Here is a 16,407-nt window from a genome sequence, read left to right on the forward strand (position 1 = left end):
AAACAAGTCAAAATTCCTTGTAATCTGGACGATTCACACCATTGTTTAATCCATTTGGCAATGATTCATTGCACACTCACTACACGTCACGCACTGAGGAAAAGGCAGGGAACGGAACAGACAAAAACCACTGCCCCCAAGGATCTTACATTCTAACACGGGGGCGGGGCACGACAACACCATCAGCAAAACATCTGGCACACCGGCTGGCAGCAAGGGCAGCGGAGGGAAAGAAAGCCCGGGAAGGCAACAGCCCATGTGCGTGTGACTGCATTTCTGAGCAGGGTGCTCAGAAAGACCAGGTCTGAGAAGGTGAGGGTGGCCGAGGACACAGGCAGGGGAGGGCAGGGTTCAGCGGCGGCCTTTGAAGAAATTTCTTAAAAATCAATGATAAAGCCGGGCATAGTGGCTCAAACCTGTAATCTCAGCACTTTGAAAGGCTGAGGCAGGAATGATGGCAGCAGTGGCCCATCTAGAATGGCCGCTGCCAAGATGCTGGCCGCAGCGGGGAGGCATGGCTGGGCCTCCCATTCCATGGGGCAGGGAGGAGCCCCGCCCTCCCAGCCACTGGGTTCATTTGCGTGCACCTCAACATTCCTGTGCTCTTTGGGGCCCAAGAAGCCCCCCCACAACTCACTGTAGGCTCGGAAGTACCTGCTCCTGCCCCCACTGCGGAGTCTGGTGCTCCCAGTAGCTGGAGCCAGGGCCCACAATCCGCTCCCAGAGGCGTCCCCCTGGCATGGTTGCGAGTCGGGTGAGGGGGGTGCCCCAGGCTGCCCCTGAGTGTCGGAACTTCAGGGAGAACTCGCAGTGACATCGCCTCCCTGTGCCCCGGATGCCGGCCCGGGTACTGTGAGGGCCTAAAGCCTTCACCCTAGGCTGCAAGGAGATGGACAGTGCAGCAGGATGGCTGCAGGAGCACCAGTGGCAGCAGTAGGTCCCCTGTGCCCCATGTCCCCAAGGCTGCCTACTGTGCCATCTCCACCCTCGCATGGCTGGGCAAGACCCACTCCCAGGCCTGGAGCCCCCACAGCCGCCTCAACCTCGCTTCCTGCCGTGTCCTGGGAGCCCATGAGCACCCGGCTGAAGGCACAGCCAGGATTCATGGAACCAGCCCTGGAAGCATTGGGTTTATTTGTGCAGGGTGGGAGCACCGCAGGTGCAGCCACAGCCATCCAGGTTGCAGCTGTGGGCCCAGGCCTCCTGCTGGTCTTGGGGACCAGGGAAGACCCACTAACACCACAGACTTGGGGGTGTTCCTGCTCCTGGCACCCACTCGGATCTTGGAGTGGGGTTGGGACCAAGCCTGGGTGCTGGTGCAGCCCAGCCAGGTGTGCACCCTCAGAGCAGTGCTGACACACCAGTCCCCCGCCATCTCAGCCCCTCCAGACTTTGGGCACCAATGAGTGTGGGAGGGAGGCCAAGATGGGGCTGGGGGCAGCTCAGTGCTGGCCTGTGGGCACCCCTTGGCACAGCGGCCTGGGCACCATGGGCAGCAGTGGGAGGCAGACAGGCTCCTGGGAGGCAAGAGACAAGTCCCTGGTGAGGCTCCACCTTCAAGCCAGGGTGGGCCTGAAGGCTGGGGGCCAGGCTGACTCTCCCGAGGACCAGAATGGGGACTTGTGGTGCCTTTTCCGGGCCCACCCATGGCTGCCCATGAACCAGTAGGCATGAATTTCCTCCCCTCTGAGGCCCATAAAAGCCCCAGGTTCAGCCAGAGTGGAGAAGAGGACAGAGGGATGACAGGATGACCAGCTGCAGAAAGGAGCTACCCTCTCTAGGGCCTCCTCTCTGCTGAGAGCTGCAAGCATTGGGTTGACCAACTGCAGAGAGGAGCTACCCTCTCTGCTGAGAGCTGAACACTCGTTGGGATGACCTGCCCGCAGAGAGGAGCCACTTACTCCCAGCCTCCCCTCTGCTGAGAGCCTCTGAGATGTTCTAATACTCAATAAAGCTCCTTTTTGTCTTGCTCACCCTCCACTTGTCTATGTACCTCATTCTTCCTGGACACAGGACAAGAACTTGGGCAAAGGTGCTCCCAGCCACAGAGGTTTCTGGTCAGAATAGCAACACCCCAAATGTCCCATAGCATTTTGGGGGCTCGTCTGGGATCTGTGGAAGGGTGAGCAAAAGTGGATCTTCTCTTTCTGTCCTTTCTTTGTGGTTCCTAAACTCCACAACAGCTAAAATGAAAGAAAAATACCAGGCCTCTGTCAATCAGTTAAAAGTGACGACTAGTCTCCAAGTGCCAGACTCAACACATGGGGGCCAGGCTTGCTGGGGAGGACACTGTTAAGCTCCCATCACCCTCAGGTGTTGGGAATGTTGGCTGTGTTCCAACCCAGTTTTCCTTCATGGAAATCTAGCTGTCACGTGGGACCAGAAGGAGGTCCTAGAGCAACTGGGGGTATCTGGCTGAGGTTACCCCTTGGTGTTATCCAAAGGCCCCTGGACTGACTCCAGTCCCAAGCCTCCCATGAAGGTGTTGGCACGAGGACCTCCACTCTTTCCTATCGTTCTTTTCTTTCTTTCTTTTGTGACTGTCATGGTTCCTATCTCTTCTTTATGTACGATGTTAAATGTTAAGGATGTTGTTGCAAACCAGAAATATTACTGGGTAGAATGAGCATTTGGCTAAGTCATCAAAACTATAAAGTGGAAGGTTAAGAATAGCACAGATGAAGCCAAGTGTGCCTCGGTATCTGTATATAAATTTGTGGCAAAAATGTTCTTGTCATTTCCTTGGTCGCCAACTTGGTGCCAAACACCTTGAGACCCAGAAGAGAAGCATGGTCTCAGGAAGGAAGCTTTTCTGTAAACGTGAGACCCAGAAGAGAAGCATGGTCTTGGGAGGAAGCTTTTCTGTAAATGTGAGGGCCAGTGGTCTGAGGCCTTGTGTGTGCAGGCTTTCTTTGCTTTGCAGGGTAACTTGGACCTTTACCTCTGTTGTAGGATTGATCCAGCCCTCCTAGTGGCTGTCTCAGGAGAGGCTGCAAGAGGCAATCCCAGGGAAACAGAGAAGCAAACCCCAGAGGCACCTCCAGTGGAGGAATCAAACCCTCCACTCCTCCCTATCCAGGTTCTCTCTCGATCTTTCCCCAGCCTAGAAATCCTCACTTTAGGCAGTTCCCAGTCAAATTAAGGGAGATCTTGGCAAGTTTTTAGATGGCCCTGACAGATAAATAGAGTCTTTCCAGAACTTAACCCAAGTATTTGAGCTCTCCTGGAAGGATGTCATGTTACTTCTGAATCAAACCCTGACCACTTCTGAAAAGCAGACCACCCCGTAACTGGCAGAGCATTTGGGGGATGAGCTGTATATCTTACATAGTGCCAGGGAAGAGGAAACGCTTTATCCAATTGGAAAAATAGCAGTACCATTGGAGGACCCTAAATGAGACTCCACTGATAAAATGGAAAAATGGAGGATGAAACACTTTCAGATGTGATACTGGAGGGCTTGTGAGGGACTGGGGCTGGGCCTCTCAATTGCACTGGGCTGGAGGGCTTGTGAGGGAATGGGACTGGGCCTCTCGACTGCACCGGGCTGTCCGTGGTAGAGTAGGGATTGGCCCCACTGCCTTCCCGGGGGATGGCAGCGGCCTTGGTGAAGGGTGCCTCTCTGTCTCCTGATTCAGTCAATGAACAGCTGGTCCTAGGGGATAAGGGGATGAGTTTATTGCACAGGCAGCCCCTGATGTCAGGGGACATATAATAGGGAAGCAACAGCAGGAATGGGTTATGGGACCAGATGGTACTTTGGGGGCATCCTGGGAGGGGCAACCTCGGTTTTTTGCAGTGGGGACTGGGAGGAAGTCCAGGAAAGAAAGGGAAGACAGAGGCTCTAATAGCCACCCTGTGGGCTCATGGACCCCAGAATCCCTGGATACACCTGTGACGGCTGCAAATGTGTTGGGCCAGGGCCCTTCAGGAGCATTTCCAGATCGTGCAGGGAGGAGGGCCCTTCAGGAGGGTTTCCAGACAGTGCAGGGAGGCCACCTTGGCCCTGTCCAGTTTGCCTTGGGGACCACTGGAGGACAGACTGTCCCTGGAGACGTGGGTTGCCAGACCTAGGGCCGGTCTCCCAAATGGTACAGCAGGACTGATGGGTTCCCAGGCTCCTCTCCCCAGCTCCAGTCGTCCAGACCACTGCTGTCATTCAGGAGCCCCAGGGATTCTGGGGGATTCAGGAGCCCCAGGGATTTTGGAGGAGGATGGACCACCTCCCGGACTCCAGAGCAGGCCTTTCAGTTCTCCTCTCCAATCTGGGCCCCCCTCCCCATCTCTTGGCACAACTGTGAGTGGCATCTCAGGCCTCCTTCCTCCACCATGTCAGGTATCAACATAGTCTTGTGAATACGGGGAGCTTTTCTATGGAGGGTTTAACGTTTTTTCTTTTCAAAAGGCACCTTCTTAGGCCAGGCCCCCAGTTCCTGGGACTTCCTTCCTCCCCCTTGTTTGAGGAGGACCTGGCCCCACAGCTCCACCTGTTTATAACAGAAAAGCAGCAGAGAAGCTGCCGCCACCTGTTAGTAGCTGCAATTTGGTGAGGGACACTTGGGACTAATTTAATGGGTCCCTACACTCTCCTGAGGCCAGACTCCAGGAGAGCCCCCGGGAGATGCCCCACCCGTCTCGGACATATGCGCCCTTTCCCAGAGCGGTGCCGGGGCAAAGGAATAGCCCGGGACTCATCCGATGAATGAGTGGATGGACGGATGGACAGACTGACCAACAGGGCGGCAGCGGATGGGGTGTGTGCAGATGAAAGGTGTCCCCCCAAGAGCCTACTGGGGCTGTACCCCTCAGCTACCTTCCATGCCAAGGACCAAGGCCAGAGACCTCAGAGCTGCCCACCCACAGGCCCGGGGCAGGGGCAGGGGCCACACTCCGTAGGGTGAGGGGTGGTGCCCATAGGCAGCAGGGTAGGCTCCGTGGAGGGGCTGGGCCCTGGGCTGGACTTGGCTGGAGCCCAGGTCGGAAGGTTTGCAAGCGTGGGCGCCAACAGGAAGCGCCAGGACGCTTGCCTCTGGGTGAGCTGTGCCCCCACACTGGGTCCATCAACCACCAAGGGGCCCCCCTAATGCACTCCCCACCCCACCGCTGCAGGCGGTGGGACCTGAGGCAGCCTCCCAAGCCTCTCTGTGCACCAGCACACTCCTGAATTCGGTTTTGACTATTATTTTGCTTCCAAGGTCCTCACACCTTTCTCCCCAGACCCTCCCCCTTCTGCTCCTTAAGACTCCCACCCCATCCAGGCAGGCTCTGCCCTGTAGGTTTGTGCCTGTGCCCTCCCACAACTCCAGGCATGCACCTGGCAGCTCCGCCCCCGACCTGGGCCCAGCCCACCTTCTCTGTGAGTGCCTCCCATGCCCCCCACGCTAAGCCCACTGCACCCCGAAGCCCTCCTGCGCCCTCTCCCACCTCCTCTTGGGAGGTGATTGACAGGCCACCTGCCACCTGGGATCCATCTAAGAGCAGTGCTCACTCACCCTTGGAGGCCCTCATGTTCCGGGTTCTCAACCCGATTGTGCACCCAGAGCGACCTGAGGCTACATGTAGATTCCAGGCCCCACAGACAACCGCCTCCTCCAGGAAGCCCACCACCTCCTCCAGGAAGCCCACCGCCAAGCCCTCGTCCAGTGCTCCTGTGCCAGGAACTGGTTCCAGGGAGAGTGAGACACTCGGGGCTGGTCACAGGGGTCAGATAAGACTCCTCCGAGCCTGGGGCTGGAAGCTGCAGTGGTGGTCTAGCAGGCATCGCCAACCCTCTGGCCTGGCTGCAGTGAGGGAAGGTGCACCCCAGATTCCTGGCTTTGCCAAAACTGTGCCTGGCGGGGACCACGCATCCTCAGGGAGGCGCCGCAGCTCTGGGGGGACACCCGCAGCCCTCTCTGCCAAGGGGAGGAGGGAAGGTCGGCAGAGCTGGCCCTGAGGGCCCTGCAGGCCACCGGGCACCGGCGTTCCCATCACAGCTCCAGCCGCACGGAGCCCTCCACTGAGCCCTTCGGCCTGACCGGGCTGCAGAGGCCCTCCAGGCTGGCTTCCCCTGTCACGCGGCCCCGCCTGGCCTCTGCAGGGCCCCAGGTGGGCCTGGGGTGGACCTGGATGCAGGGCGGGGCCCAGTCCATGCCAGGCACATACCTCCAGGCCCGCTCTGTGCCGCACAAACTTGTCTCCCAGGATTTTTCCACACGAAACCCGTCTCCCAGGGAATCAGCCAGTCTGATGAGCTGGGCGTTCCCACCCCGCCCTCCGGGGCCCCCACAGTCCTGTCCCACCGCAGAGGCTGCCCCGCACGCGCTGGGCCAGGGATGGAGCCCAGGACACCTCAGCTGTCAGCAGTGGCCTCTGGGATGAGCTGGGAGGCTGGCGGGATCCGGACCACGGGCAGGGTAGGTCTCCCACCCCTGCCCCACCACCCCGACCCCACCTGGTGGCCTAGCCCAGGCCTCACCTGTCCTTTCAGTGGGCCCTCCCCTCCCCCTTTAACCCCCAATGCTGATTTCCGACTCCCACCTCTAGCTTCCTCCCCCTCAGCACTGACCTCACCCTTAATGCTGCTTCCTAACCCTGGCTCCACCCTCACTGCGGGGCAAGGGTATGCCCTAGAGAAGAGCCCAGAGCCCGGGTCCAGGGTCCAGGGAGAAGCAGCGGCTGTCAGATGAGCTCGTGAGAACCCAGGAGTTGTCACAGATGTTCAGCTCCCACCCCCAACCCTCCTAGGCTTATCCCCACCCCCCCATCCACCAGGGTCCTGTCCCGGAGGCCAGAGGGTCTCAGAACCTGCCTGCTGGCTCCCCTGGCTGTGGTGCTCGAAGGAGACCTTCTGGGCACAAGCCCTGCTTGGTCTGGGCCTCCCTCGCCACCCCACCCCCACCCTCGCTCCCTCTCCATCCCAGCCACTGCTCTCCCAGACCCCCTGGTTCTTCCCCACACACCGCTCCTGCCCCAGCCTGGCATGCGCTGACAGGAGTGCAGGCCCCTCTGAGTCAACCCCCTGGGGCAGCCCCGCCCCCCTGCATCCTGACTCATGTGCTGGGAACGGCCTCTCACCCCAGGGCCTGGGGGGCAGGAGCAGTGGTGGCCAGGGTCCCAGAAGCCAGAGAGGGTCAAGTCAGCCCTTTGGAGGCCTCTGTGGGGGGTGAGGGGGTCCTGAGGGTGAGTTCCATGGTCTGCAGGCCTCAGGGCAGGGCCGGTCCATCCACATGCTTCCTGGTGGGGAGGGGGCTCTCTGAGTTCCAAGCACCAGGGCCTCCATGGAGTCCGGTTGTACCCTAAAGCTCCGTCCCTCCATCCTGTGTCCTGACCCCTGGCACTGACCCCTGGCCCCCCACAGTGTCTCCTGCCAACCCCTTCCTAGGCCTCACCCCCGCCTCACCAGCAAGGCTGGGCTACGTGGAGGCTGTCTGGTCCTGGGAAGTACCCCGGGCCCTAGACCCCCCAGGGAGTGGGACACCCTCCCCTTCATGCTGGGGGTGGCAGGACATAGCCCCCCTCAGGCCCTCTGCCCTTCCCTGACACTCAGGACACAGAGGGCCCCTCTGTCCCAGCCCCACGACAAAGGGCCCAGTCCGGCCTTTACAGGCTGAGAACAAGAAGCACCCAGGCCCCCGTGGCCCTGTCGTGGGATGGGAGAAAAGGAGGCAGGAGGCCAGGCTGGGACCTGGGGCCATGCAGGGCCTGTTCTTCCGCCCAAATTCCACCTTAAGCAGGCGGCGGCCCCTCCCTCCCACCTGGCCAGGTGTCCCCGCCCCCAGCTGTGCTCAGGGCTGGGCAGGCGTCTGTCTCCAGGCGGCTCTGGGTGAGGCTGGCGGGGCGGGGACTTCAGGGAGAGGGCCTGGAGGGACAGGACGTGAAGATAGTTGAGTTTGGAGGCGGCCGCCAGGCCCAGGCCCGGTGGACCTGCCGCCATGCAGGATGGTAACTTCCTGCTGTCGGCCCTGCAGCCTGAGGCCGGTGTGTGCTCCCTGGCGCTGCCCTCTGACCTGCAGCTGGACCGCCGGGGCGCAGAGGGGCCGGAGGCCGAGCGGCTGCGGGCAGCCCGCGTCCAGGAGCAGGTCCGCGCCCGCCTCTTGCAGCTGGGACAGCAGCCGCGGCACAACGGGGCCGCTGAGCCTGAGCCTGAGGCCGAGACTGCCAGAGGTAGGCCAAGGCACAAGGCAGGTGCCGGGCGGAGGGGACCGCGGCGGGGACGATGGTGGCGGAGAGAGGTGTCTGCGGGCGGAGGTGGTAGGGCGAGGGCAGAGGCCACAGTGAGGCTGGCTCCTGACTCACCAGGCCTCACACTGAGTCACGCACCCCGCCCCAGCGGGCGTGGGGAGAAGCCATGGGTGGGGCTCCCCATCCAAGCAGGGACCCCCGGGTCCTCCAGAGACAGAGCCTGGCCGGGCCCCACCTGTGTCCTCAGCCTAGAGCCTCCCCTGTGGGGGATGACAGGGAAGGCTGGCACATGGCAGGCGGGCCAGGCACCTCAATCGGCAAACCCGGAACACGCACGCGACTGCCCCAGAAGCACAGGCTAACGCGAGGTCTCAGGGACACACAGACACCCACGCTTCTCCCACACCTCATGGGAATGAGCAGAACAGAAAAGCGGGGAGAGGTGTGGGGGGGGCTGGGAAGTCCTGGAGGAAAGCCAGGCCTGTCTGGACCAGGGGCTCCCTGAGGAATTAGAGGGGAGGGCCCCGCTGGAGTGACCCAGATTTCTCCGTGGGAACAGCAGGTGGAGGAGCACCCCTCGGTGCCAGCCAGACCCACCTGTGGTGGAATCCTGGCCCCACTCATGCGAGTGCATGTGCATGCGTGTGAGTGTGAGTGACAGGAGCACACAGATGCTATGGGTTGAGGGCAGTGGTTCTAGAATGTCATTTCCTCCTTAGCCAGCTACAGCAACAGGGATTAAGGTCAGACAGTAAGAGGAACCTCCCAGAATGCCAGGGACCCAGATGCCAGTTCATCATGGTGTTTAGAGGGGACCCCCAGGAATGGTCTCCAGCTAGTGGCTGGGGGGAAGTGAAGGTCGCCCAGTGGAGGGGCCGGCCCGGCAGCGTGGACTGTGGGGTCCTCCCTCCAGGGGCCTCAGCCTTGCTGGTGACCAAGTCGGGTGCCCAGGGGTCATGGGGTGGAGGACAGTGAGGGAAGGGTTAATTACCACTCTGGCTACCCTGCCAATTAGAGGGGGGTGGATTATAATTGCGGGGTGGGGGTGAGGTCCCCAGGCTGGGGCGTGCCCCCACTCCGGGCTGGGCCTCACGAGCGTCAGAGAGGTAATAGCCCCGGCCCAGAAGCCCCATTAACCAGGGTGAGTCTGGGGCCCCTGCTGTGGGGGTGTCCCCAACAGAGCATCCAGCTCTGGGCAGAGTTGTGGGAGGGCCACGGCCCCCTTCCCTGTATCCCACACTGAGCCCCTCAGCCAGGTCGCTCTGCTGGGCCTTCTCATGCCCCCACCATCAGCCCGTCCTCTCTGCACCCACCCACGAGTCCATCCCTCTCCCCACTCACCATCCACCTGTGGGACCCTCTGTTGTCGCCGGCTCTCCCACCCCTTCGTCCGTCCTTCCAACAGTCACAGCAGCCCTCCCATCCTCCTCCTGCCTGTCTCTCCATCCACCCTCCGCCCTCCACCCGCTGCCCACCCGCCTGTCTGTCCACTCACTGTGGAGTCGGGCTGACGAAGCTGCCCTTGGCGTGTGTGTGGCTGGATGGGGTGGGTGTGGCCCCTGCCTCGGGCTCTGCTGGGTGGGAGAGAGCACTGCAACAGGGCATACTGGTCCAGGGAGACAGTGTCACTCTCCTGTGACTGGGCACAGAGGAGATTTGGGCACAGCAGGGGCTCAAAAGGAGTCAGTGTGAGTCGGGGCAGGCCAGGCTGGCTTCCTGGAGGAGGAGGCTGGGCGCTGTACCATGGCAGGGATTGGAGAACTGATGTCAGAGTCCCTGGCACATTCCTCCAGGCGACCAGGAGGTCAGTGGGTGAGCGCATCTGCCTTCTTGGGCAGAGGAGGCACAGCTGGGGGGTGGGCTGTGGAAGGTGGACCACCAGGGCTGACACGTGAGGAGACCCGGCCATGGCAGGAATGGGGAGGCCCTGGCCCCAAAGCCCCTGGCCTCCCTGCCCTGGATTGAAGGCTGCTCCTGGGGTCGCGAATAGCGTTGGAGTGGTGGGGAGGGGGCAGGAGGCCGGGGCTTTGCTGTGTGGCAGAGCTGGGCTACCACCATCCCTCTCCACAGGCACATCCAGGGGGCAGTACCACACCCTGCAGTCTGGCTTCAGCTCTCGCTCTCAGGGCCTGAGTGGGGACAAGACCTCGGTGAGCAATGGGCCCAGCCCGAGGGGGACGATCGGAGCTCTGCAGTTCGGAGAAGGGGAGGCTCTGCGGCAGGGCTGGACACAGGTGAGCCCAGGCACGTCCTCACCGCCCCCTCTCGACCCACAGGGCTTCCGGCCCATCGCCAAGCCAGCATACAGCCCGGCCTCCTGGTCCTCCCGCTCCGCCGTAGACCTGAGCTGCAGTCGGAGGCTGAGTTCTGCCCACAACGGGGGCAGCGCCTTTGGGGCTGCTGGGTACGGGGGTGCCCAGCCCACCCCTCCCATGCCCGCCAGGCCTGTGTCCTTCCACGAGCGCAGTGGGGTTGGCAGCCGGGCCGACTATGACACGCTGTCCCTGCGCTCGCTGCGGCTGGGGGCCGGGGGCCTGGACGACCGCTACAGCGTGGTGTCTGAGCAGCTGGAGCCTGCGGCCACCTCCACCTATAGGGCCTTTGCCTACGAGCGCCAGGCCAGCTCCAGCTCGAGCCGGGCAGGGGGGCTGGACTGGCCCGAGGCCACTGAGGTTTCCCCGAGCCGGACCATCCGTGCCCCTGCCATGCGGACCCTGCAGCGATTCCAGAGCAGCCACCGGAGCCGTGGGGTAGGTGGGGCAGCGCCGGGAGCCGTCCTGGAGCCTGTGGCCCGAGCGCCATCTGTGCGCAGCCTCAGCCTGGCTGACTCGGGCCACCTGCCGGACGTGCGTGGGTTCAACAGCTACTGTGGCCACCGAACCCTGCAGAGACTCAGCAGCGGGTGAGCGTCTGGGCCTGGCACAGGGAGGGGGCTTCTGCCACGGGCCCAGCCTGAACCCAAAGTTAGCCTGACCCTTGATCCCTGGCTCCACAGTTTTGATGACATTGACCTGCCCTCAGCAGTCAAGTACCTCATGGCTTCAGACCCCAACCTGCAGGTGCTGGGAGCGGCCTACATCCAGCACAAGTGCTACAGCGATGCAGCGGCCAAGAAGCAGGTGATCACCTGACCACCCACTCACTGCCCCTGGTGACCTCCCTCAGGGCCCCACCACCTCCCACTGACCTCTGCTCACTGACCACCCTTCATGGTCCCCAAGCTGACCAGGCAGACCCCACCGTGTCCAGAGCCCCCTCAGCAGAGGAAGAGCAGGAGGGTACAATTTGGATACACGTGCATCACCTGCATACATCTGCATACACCTGCGTTACCTCCGTACGCCCGCAAACACCACCTCCATACACCCACATACACCTGCATCACCTCCGTACACCCAAAACACCTGCGTCACCTCCATACACCCGTATACATCTGCATCACCTCCATACACCCGTATACACCTGCATCACCTCCGTACACCCGTATACACCTGTGTCACCTCCATACACCTGTATACACCTGCATCACCTCTGTACACCTGTAGACACCTGCATCCCCTGCATATCTACATCAACGCACCTGGACCCATCTGCACACACGTGCATAGTCTGTATCCATCCACATACATCTGTGCACCCCCATATGCCTGTGCCCGCAGGCCCGCAGCCTTCAGGCTGTGCCTAGGCTGGTGAAGCTCTTCAACCACGCCAACCAGGAAGTGCAGCGCCACGCCACAGGTGCCATGCGCAACCTCATCTACGACAATGCCGACAACAAGCTGGCCCTGGTGGAGGAGAACGGCATCTTCGAGCTGCTGCGGACACTGCGGGAGCAGGACGATGAGCTTCGCAAAAACGTCACAGGTGCTGCCTGTCCCCTCCTCCACCTGTCCTTCCTCCACCTGCCTCCTTCCACCTGCCGCCCTCTGCCCCCCTCCACCTGTCCCCCCTCTGCCTTCCCCTCTCCCCCTGCCCCCTTTCACTTGCCCCCCATCTGCCCCTCTCCTCCACCTGCCCCCTTCTGCCTATCCCCCCTCTGTCTTCCCCCCTCCACCTGTCCCCCGCTCCCCCCATGTCTTTCCTCCTCCACCTACCCCCCTGCCTGTCCCCTACTTCTCCTGTTCTCCCTCTGTGTCCCCCCATCCTGGTCCCCCTCCTCCACCTGCCCCCTTTTCTGCCTGTCCCCCTCCTCCTGCCCCTCCTCTGCCTGTCCCTCCTCTGCCTGTCCTCTCCTCTGCCTGTCCCCCTCCTCCTGTCCCTCCTCTGCCTGTCCCTCCTCTGCCTGTCCCCCTCCTCCTGTCCCCCTCCTCCTGCCCCTCCTCTGCCTGTCCCCCTTTTCTGCCTGTCCCCCTCCTCCTGTCCACCTCCTCCTGCCCCTCCTCTGCCTGTCCCCCTTTTCTGCCTGTCCCCCTCCTCCTGTCCCTCCTCTGCCTGTCCCCCTCCTCCTGTCCCCCTCCTCCTGCCCCTCCTCTGCCTGTCCCCCTTTTCTGCCTGTCCCCCTCCTCCTGTCCACCTCCTCCTGTCCACCTCTTCCTGCCCCTCCTCTGCCTGTCCCCCTTTTCTGCCTGTCCCCCTCCTCCTGTCCCTCCTCTGCCTGTCCCCCTCCTCCTGTCCCCCTCCTCCTGTCCCTCCTCCACCTGTCCCCCTTTTCTGCCTGTCCCCCTCCTCCTGCCCCTCCTCTGCCTGTCCCCCTCCTCCTGTCCCTCCTCTGCCTGTCCCTCCTCTGCCTGTCCCTCCTCTGCCTGTCCCTCCTCTGCCTGTCCCTCCTCTGCCTGTCCCCCTCCTCCTGCCCCTCCTCTGCCTGTCCTCTCTCCTCTGTTCTGATCTCTCCACCCCATTTGGTTCCCTTCTGTCCCTTTGTCCCTTTTGCTGGCCATGTTTCTACTTGGGCCTCCACTGCCCGCCTCTTTCCTGGACCCCTGGCCACTTTATCCTGCGGCTTTGTCTCCTTGGAGCCACCTCCCCCGCCAGGCCTGCTCACCATCCCCCCACATTTTGTCCCCTTTTGCTTGGTCCCAGCTCTATCACCCCAAATGCCACCCCAGGGTCTCCCCAGCAGGGCTCGTGGGTGAGGCACAGAACACCAGGCCAGCCCCTGGGGAGAGGCAGGACCTCCTCACTCCATGCCCAGAAAAGTGGAGGGGGTTGGAGGGCAGACGCTGAGAGCAGCCTCCCCCGTCGTCCAGGGATCCTGTGGAACCTCTCATCCAGTGACCACCTGAAGGACCGCCTGGCCAGAGACACGCTGGAGCAGCTCACTGACCTGGTGTTGAGCCCCCTGTCAGGGGCTGGGGGTCCCCCCCTCATCCAGCAGAACGCCTCCGAGGCGGAGATTTTCTACAACGCCACCGGCTTCCTCAGGTGCGCCAGCCTCGGGCAGTGGGGTGGGGACTGCGGGCAGGTCATTGTGGGGACTCTGCCTGGCCTGGCGTTCACAGCCCCACACACTGCACACCCCGCACTGGGGGATGAGTGTGGGAGGGCCCAGGATGGGATGGGGCAGGGCCTGGGATGGGGGTCCCTGGGGGCCTCTGATCCGCCTCGGTCCCCAGGAACCTCAGCTCAGCCTCTCAGGCCACTCGCCAGAAGATGCGGGAGTGCCACGGGCTGGTGGACGCCCTGGTCACCTACATCAACCACGCTCTGGACGTGGGCAAATGCGAGGACAAGGTGAGGGGCGCGGTGCGGAGGGGGGGCCGTGCACCCCGGGCGGCCGCCCTGACCCGCGCCCCTGCCCGCAGAGCGTGGAGAACGCGGTGTGCGTGCTGCGGAACCTGTCCTACCGCCTGTACGACGAGATGCCACCGTCCGCGCTGCAGCGGCTGGAGGGTCGCGGCCGCAGGGACCTGGCGGGGGCGCCGCCGGGAGAGGTGGTGGGCTGCTTCACGCCGCAGAGCCGCAGGCTGCGCGAGGTGGGCACCAGCCTGGGCGGGGCGTGGGGGTGTGTGGCGACCCCTGGCCCCACTGACCGCGCCCCGCTGACCCCGGCCCGGCTCACTCCAGCCCCGCTGACCCCGGGCCCGCTCACCTTGCCCCACTCACCCTGCCCCGCTGACTCCTCCCCGCCCGGCGCAGCTGCCCCTCGCCGCCGATGCGCTCACCTTCGCGGAGGTGTCCAAGGACCCCAAGGGCCTCGAGTGGCTGTGGAGCCCCCAGATCGTGGGGCTGTACAACCGGCTGCTGCAGCGCTGCGAGCTCAACCGGCACACGACAGAGGCCGCCGCCGGGGCGCTGCAGAACATTACGGCAGGCGACCGCAGGGTGGGGCACCCAACCCAGACCCGAGGGGCTCCCAGGGGTTCATGCTGTGGGGGGGAGGGCGGGGGGGGAGGGGAGGAGGCAGGGGACGCCCGGGGCCCACGGAGCCTCCGAGGTCAGTGTCCCAGTGGGGCAGGCCTTGGGCCCTGGGAGGACTGGAAGTTCTGCCCTGGGTTTGAAGGGAGGCACCTGATCCAGGCTGTGGATGATGTCCCCGGCTGGGGGGCAAAGGCAGAAGCAGAGGCCCCCCTGAGGGTAGCAGGAGGATGCAGCGACCCCATTGTCGCAGGACCACCCCAGGTGAGGGTCTGAGGCCTCTGGTCAAGGCTCACACCCTCACTCCCCACAGTGGGCAGGGGTGCTGAGCCGCCTGGCCCTGGAGCAGGAGCGTATCCTGAACCCCCTGCTAGACCGCGTCCGGACCGCAGACCACCACCAGCTGCGCTCACTGACCGGCCTCATCCGAAACCTGTCTCGGAATGCTAGAAACAAGGATGAGATGTGTGAGTCGGGCAGACTCTCCTTCCCGCCCTGCTGGGCCCATACGTCAATTTTGTCTTTACATGTAGGCTTCAGGCCACTGGAGTCAGTCCAGCTCCCTGGGGGAGGCAGGGGACCCCAGGTGCCCAGGTGGCCGGGAGTAGGGGTGTAGACTGACCCCCAGCCTCCCGCAGCCACGAAGGTGGTGAGCCACCTGATCGAGAAGCTGCCGGGCAGTGTGGGTGAGAAATCACCCCCAGCCGAGGTGCTGGTCAACATCATAGCTGTGCTCAACAACCTGGTGGTGGCCAGCCCCATTGCCGCCCGAGACCTGCTGTACTTTGACGGGCTCCGAAAGCTCATCTTCATCAAGAAGAAGCGGGACAGGTAGGGGCCGACCCAGGCATTCAGCAGCCTGGCCAGGGTTCCTCCCAGCCCACCCTGCTTTCTGGCTGTGTGTCCCCTCCTGACTCCCCTCCACCCTCAGCCCCGACAGTGAGAAGTCCTCCCGGGCAGCGTCCAGCCTCCTGGCCAACCTGTGGCAGTACAACAAGCTCCACCGTGACTTCCGGGCAGTACGTTTCCCGAGCCCAGAGCAAGCAGGGACCTGGGTGCAGGGCATGGGATGCTGGGGAGGGTCAGGGAAACCCACATGGAGCAGTGAAGAGGCCAGTGGGAGAGTGGAGACCGGAGACCAGAGACCCAGAGAGGAAGGGTCCGGGCCATACCCCGCACACTGCAGAGGGACAGAGGGCAGAGGGTTGCACGGGCAGACATGCACCCTGACCTTGAGCCTCTCTCCACTGTAGAAGGGGTATCGGAAGGAGGACTTCCTGGGCCCGTAGGTGAAGCCTCCTGGAGAAGGAGAAGATGACGTGGCCCAGCGTCCGAGGGACAGACTCAGCTCCGGGCTGCTGGGCAGCCCAGCCTGGAGGAGAAGGCTGATGACCGAGGGGCCCCTCGCTAGGACCCCTGTGTGCACCTTTGAGAGTCCTGGGCCACCAGGAAGGGCAGGGGCTTATAGCTGGGGACTTGGCTTCCGCAGGGCAGGGGGTGGGGCAGGGCTCGAGGCTGCTCTGGGATATGGGGTGGTGATCCAGTCACATTGGCAGAGGTGGGGCTGGCCGTAGCCTGGCAGTAACTTGGGATAGCCAGCACTGGGAATAAAGATGGCCATGAACAGTCACTGCCCTGTGTCCTTCCATGGCTGGCCCGACCCTGTGGCTGGCAGCATGATCTTGGGACCTGAGGTGTCCCCAGGCACCCCCCTGCCCCTGAGGACACCCACCCCCTGGGCTCACACACAAGCCTCCCAAGGTCAGAGGATGCAGGACACAGAGAGCCCAGCAGAGGGACAGCTGACACCTCAGGGCTGAGAGGGGACAGGGTGGATGGCAGGTGCACCACAGACACAGATGGAGCAGAGCTGGGGGCCTCAAGAGCAGAGGGTGACCGGAGTGGGAAGAGGGGGGCTGCTGCATGGGCTATGCTCATGTGGCAAAAGAA

At 62.8% G+C, this 16,407-nt stretch overlaps 1 protein-coding gene across 1 annotated transcript; it reads left to right on the forward strand.

Annotated features, from left to right (window-relative positions):
• Positions 1–6,278: 6,278 nt before the first annotated feature.
• Positions 6,279–16,087, forward strand: LOC115895833 (plakophilin-3). The gene is made up of 14 exons (XM_030926428.1): positions 6,279–6,395; positions 7,950–8,145; positions 10,234–10,313; positions 10,440–11,065; positions 11,159–11,282; positions 11,823–12,027; positions 13,350–13,524; positions 13,716–13,833; positions 13,905–14,075; positions 14,239–14,424; positions 14,771–14,924; positions 15,096–15,288; positions 15,389–15,476; positions 15,711–16,087. The coding sequence occupies exons 1-14, from the start codon at positions 6,315–6,317 to the stop codon at positions 15,744–15,746; spliced, it is 2,433 nt and encodes an 810-aa protein (XP_030782288.1). The 5' UTR covers positions 6,279–6,314; the 3' UTR covers positions 15,747–16,087.
• Positions 16,088–16,407: the final 320 nt, after the last annotated feature.

Source organism: Rhinopithecus roxellana, unplaced genomic scaffold, assembly GCF_007565055.1.
Source record: "Rhinopithecus roxellana isolate Shanxi Qingling unplaced genomic scaffold, ASM756505v1 contig2925, whole genome shotgun sequence".
Lineage (NCBI taxonomy): Eukaryota > Metazoa > Chordata > Mammalia > Primates > Cercopithecidae > Rhinopithecus > Rhinopithecus roxellana.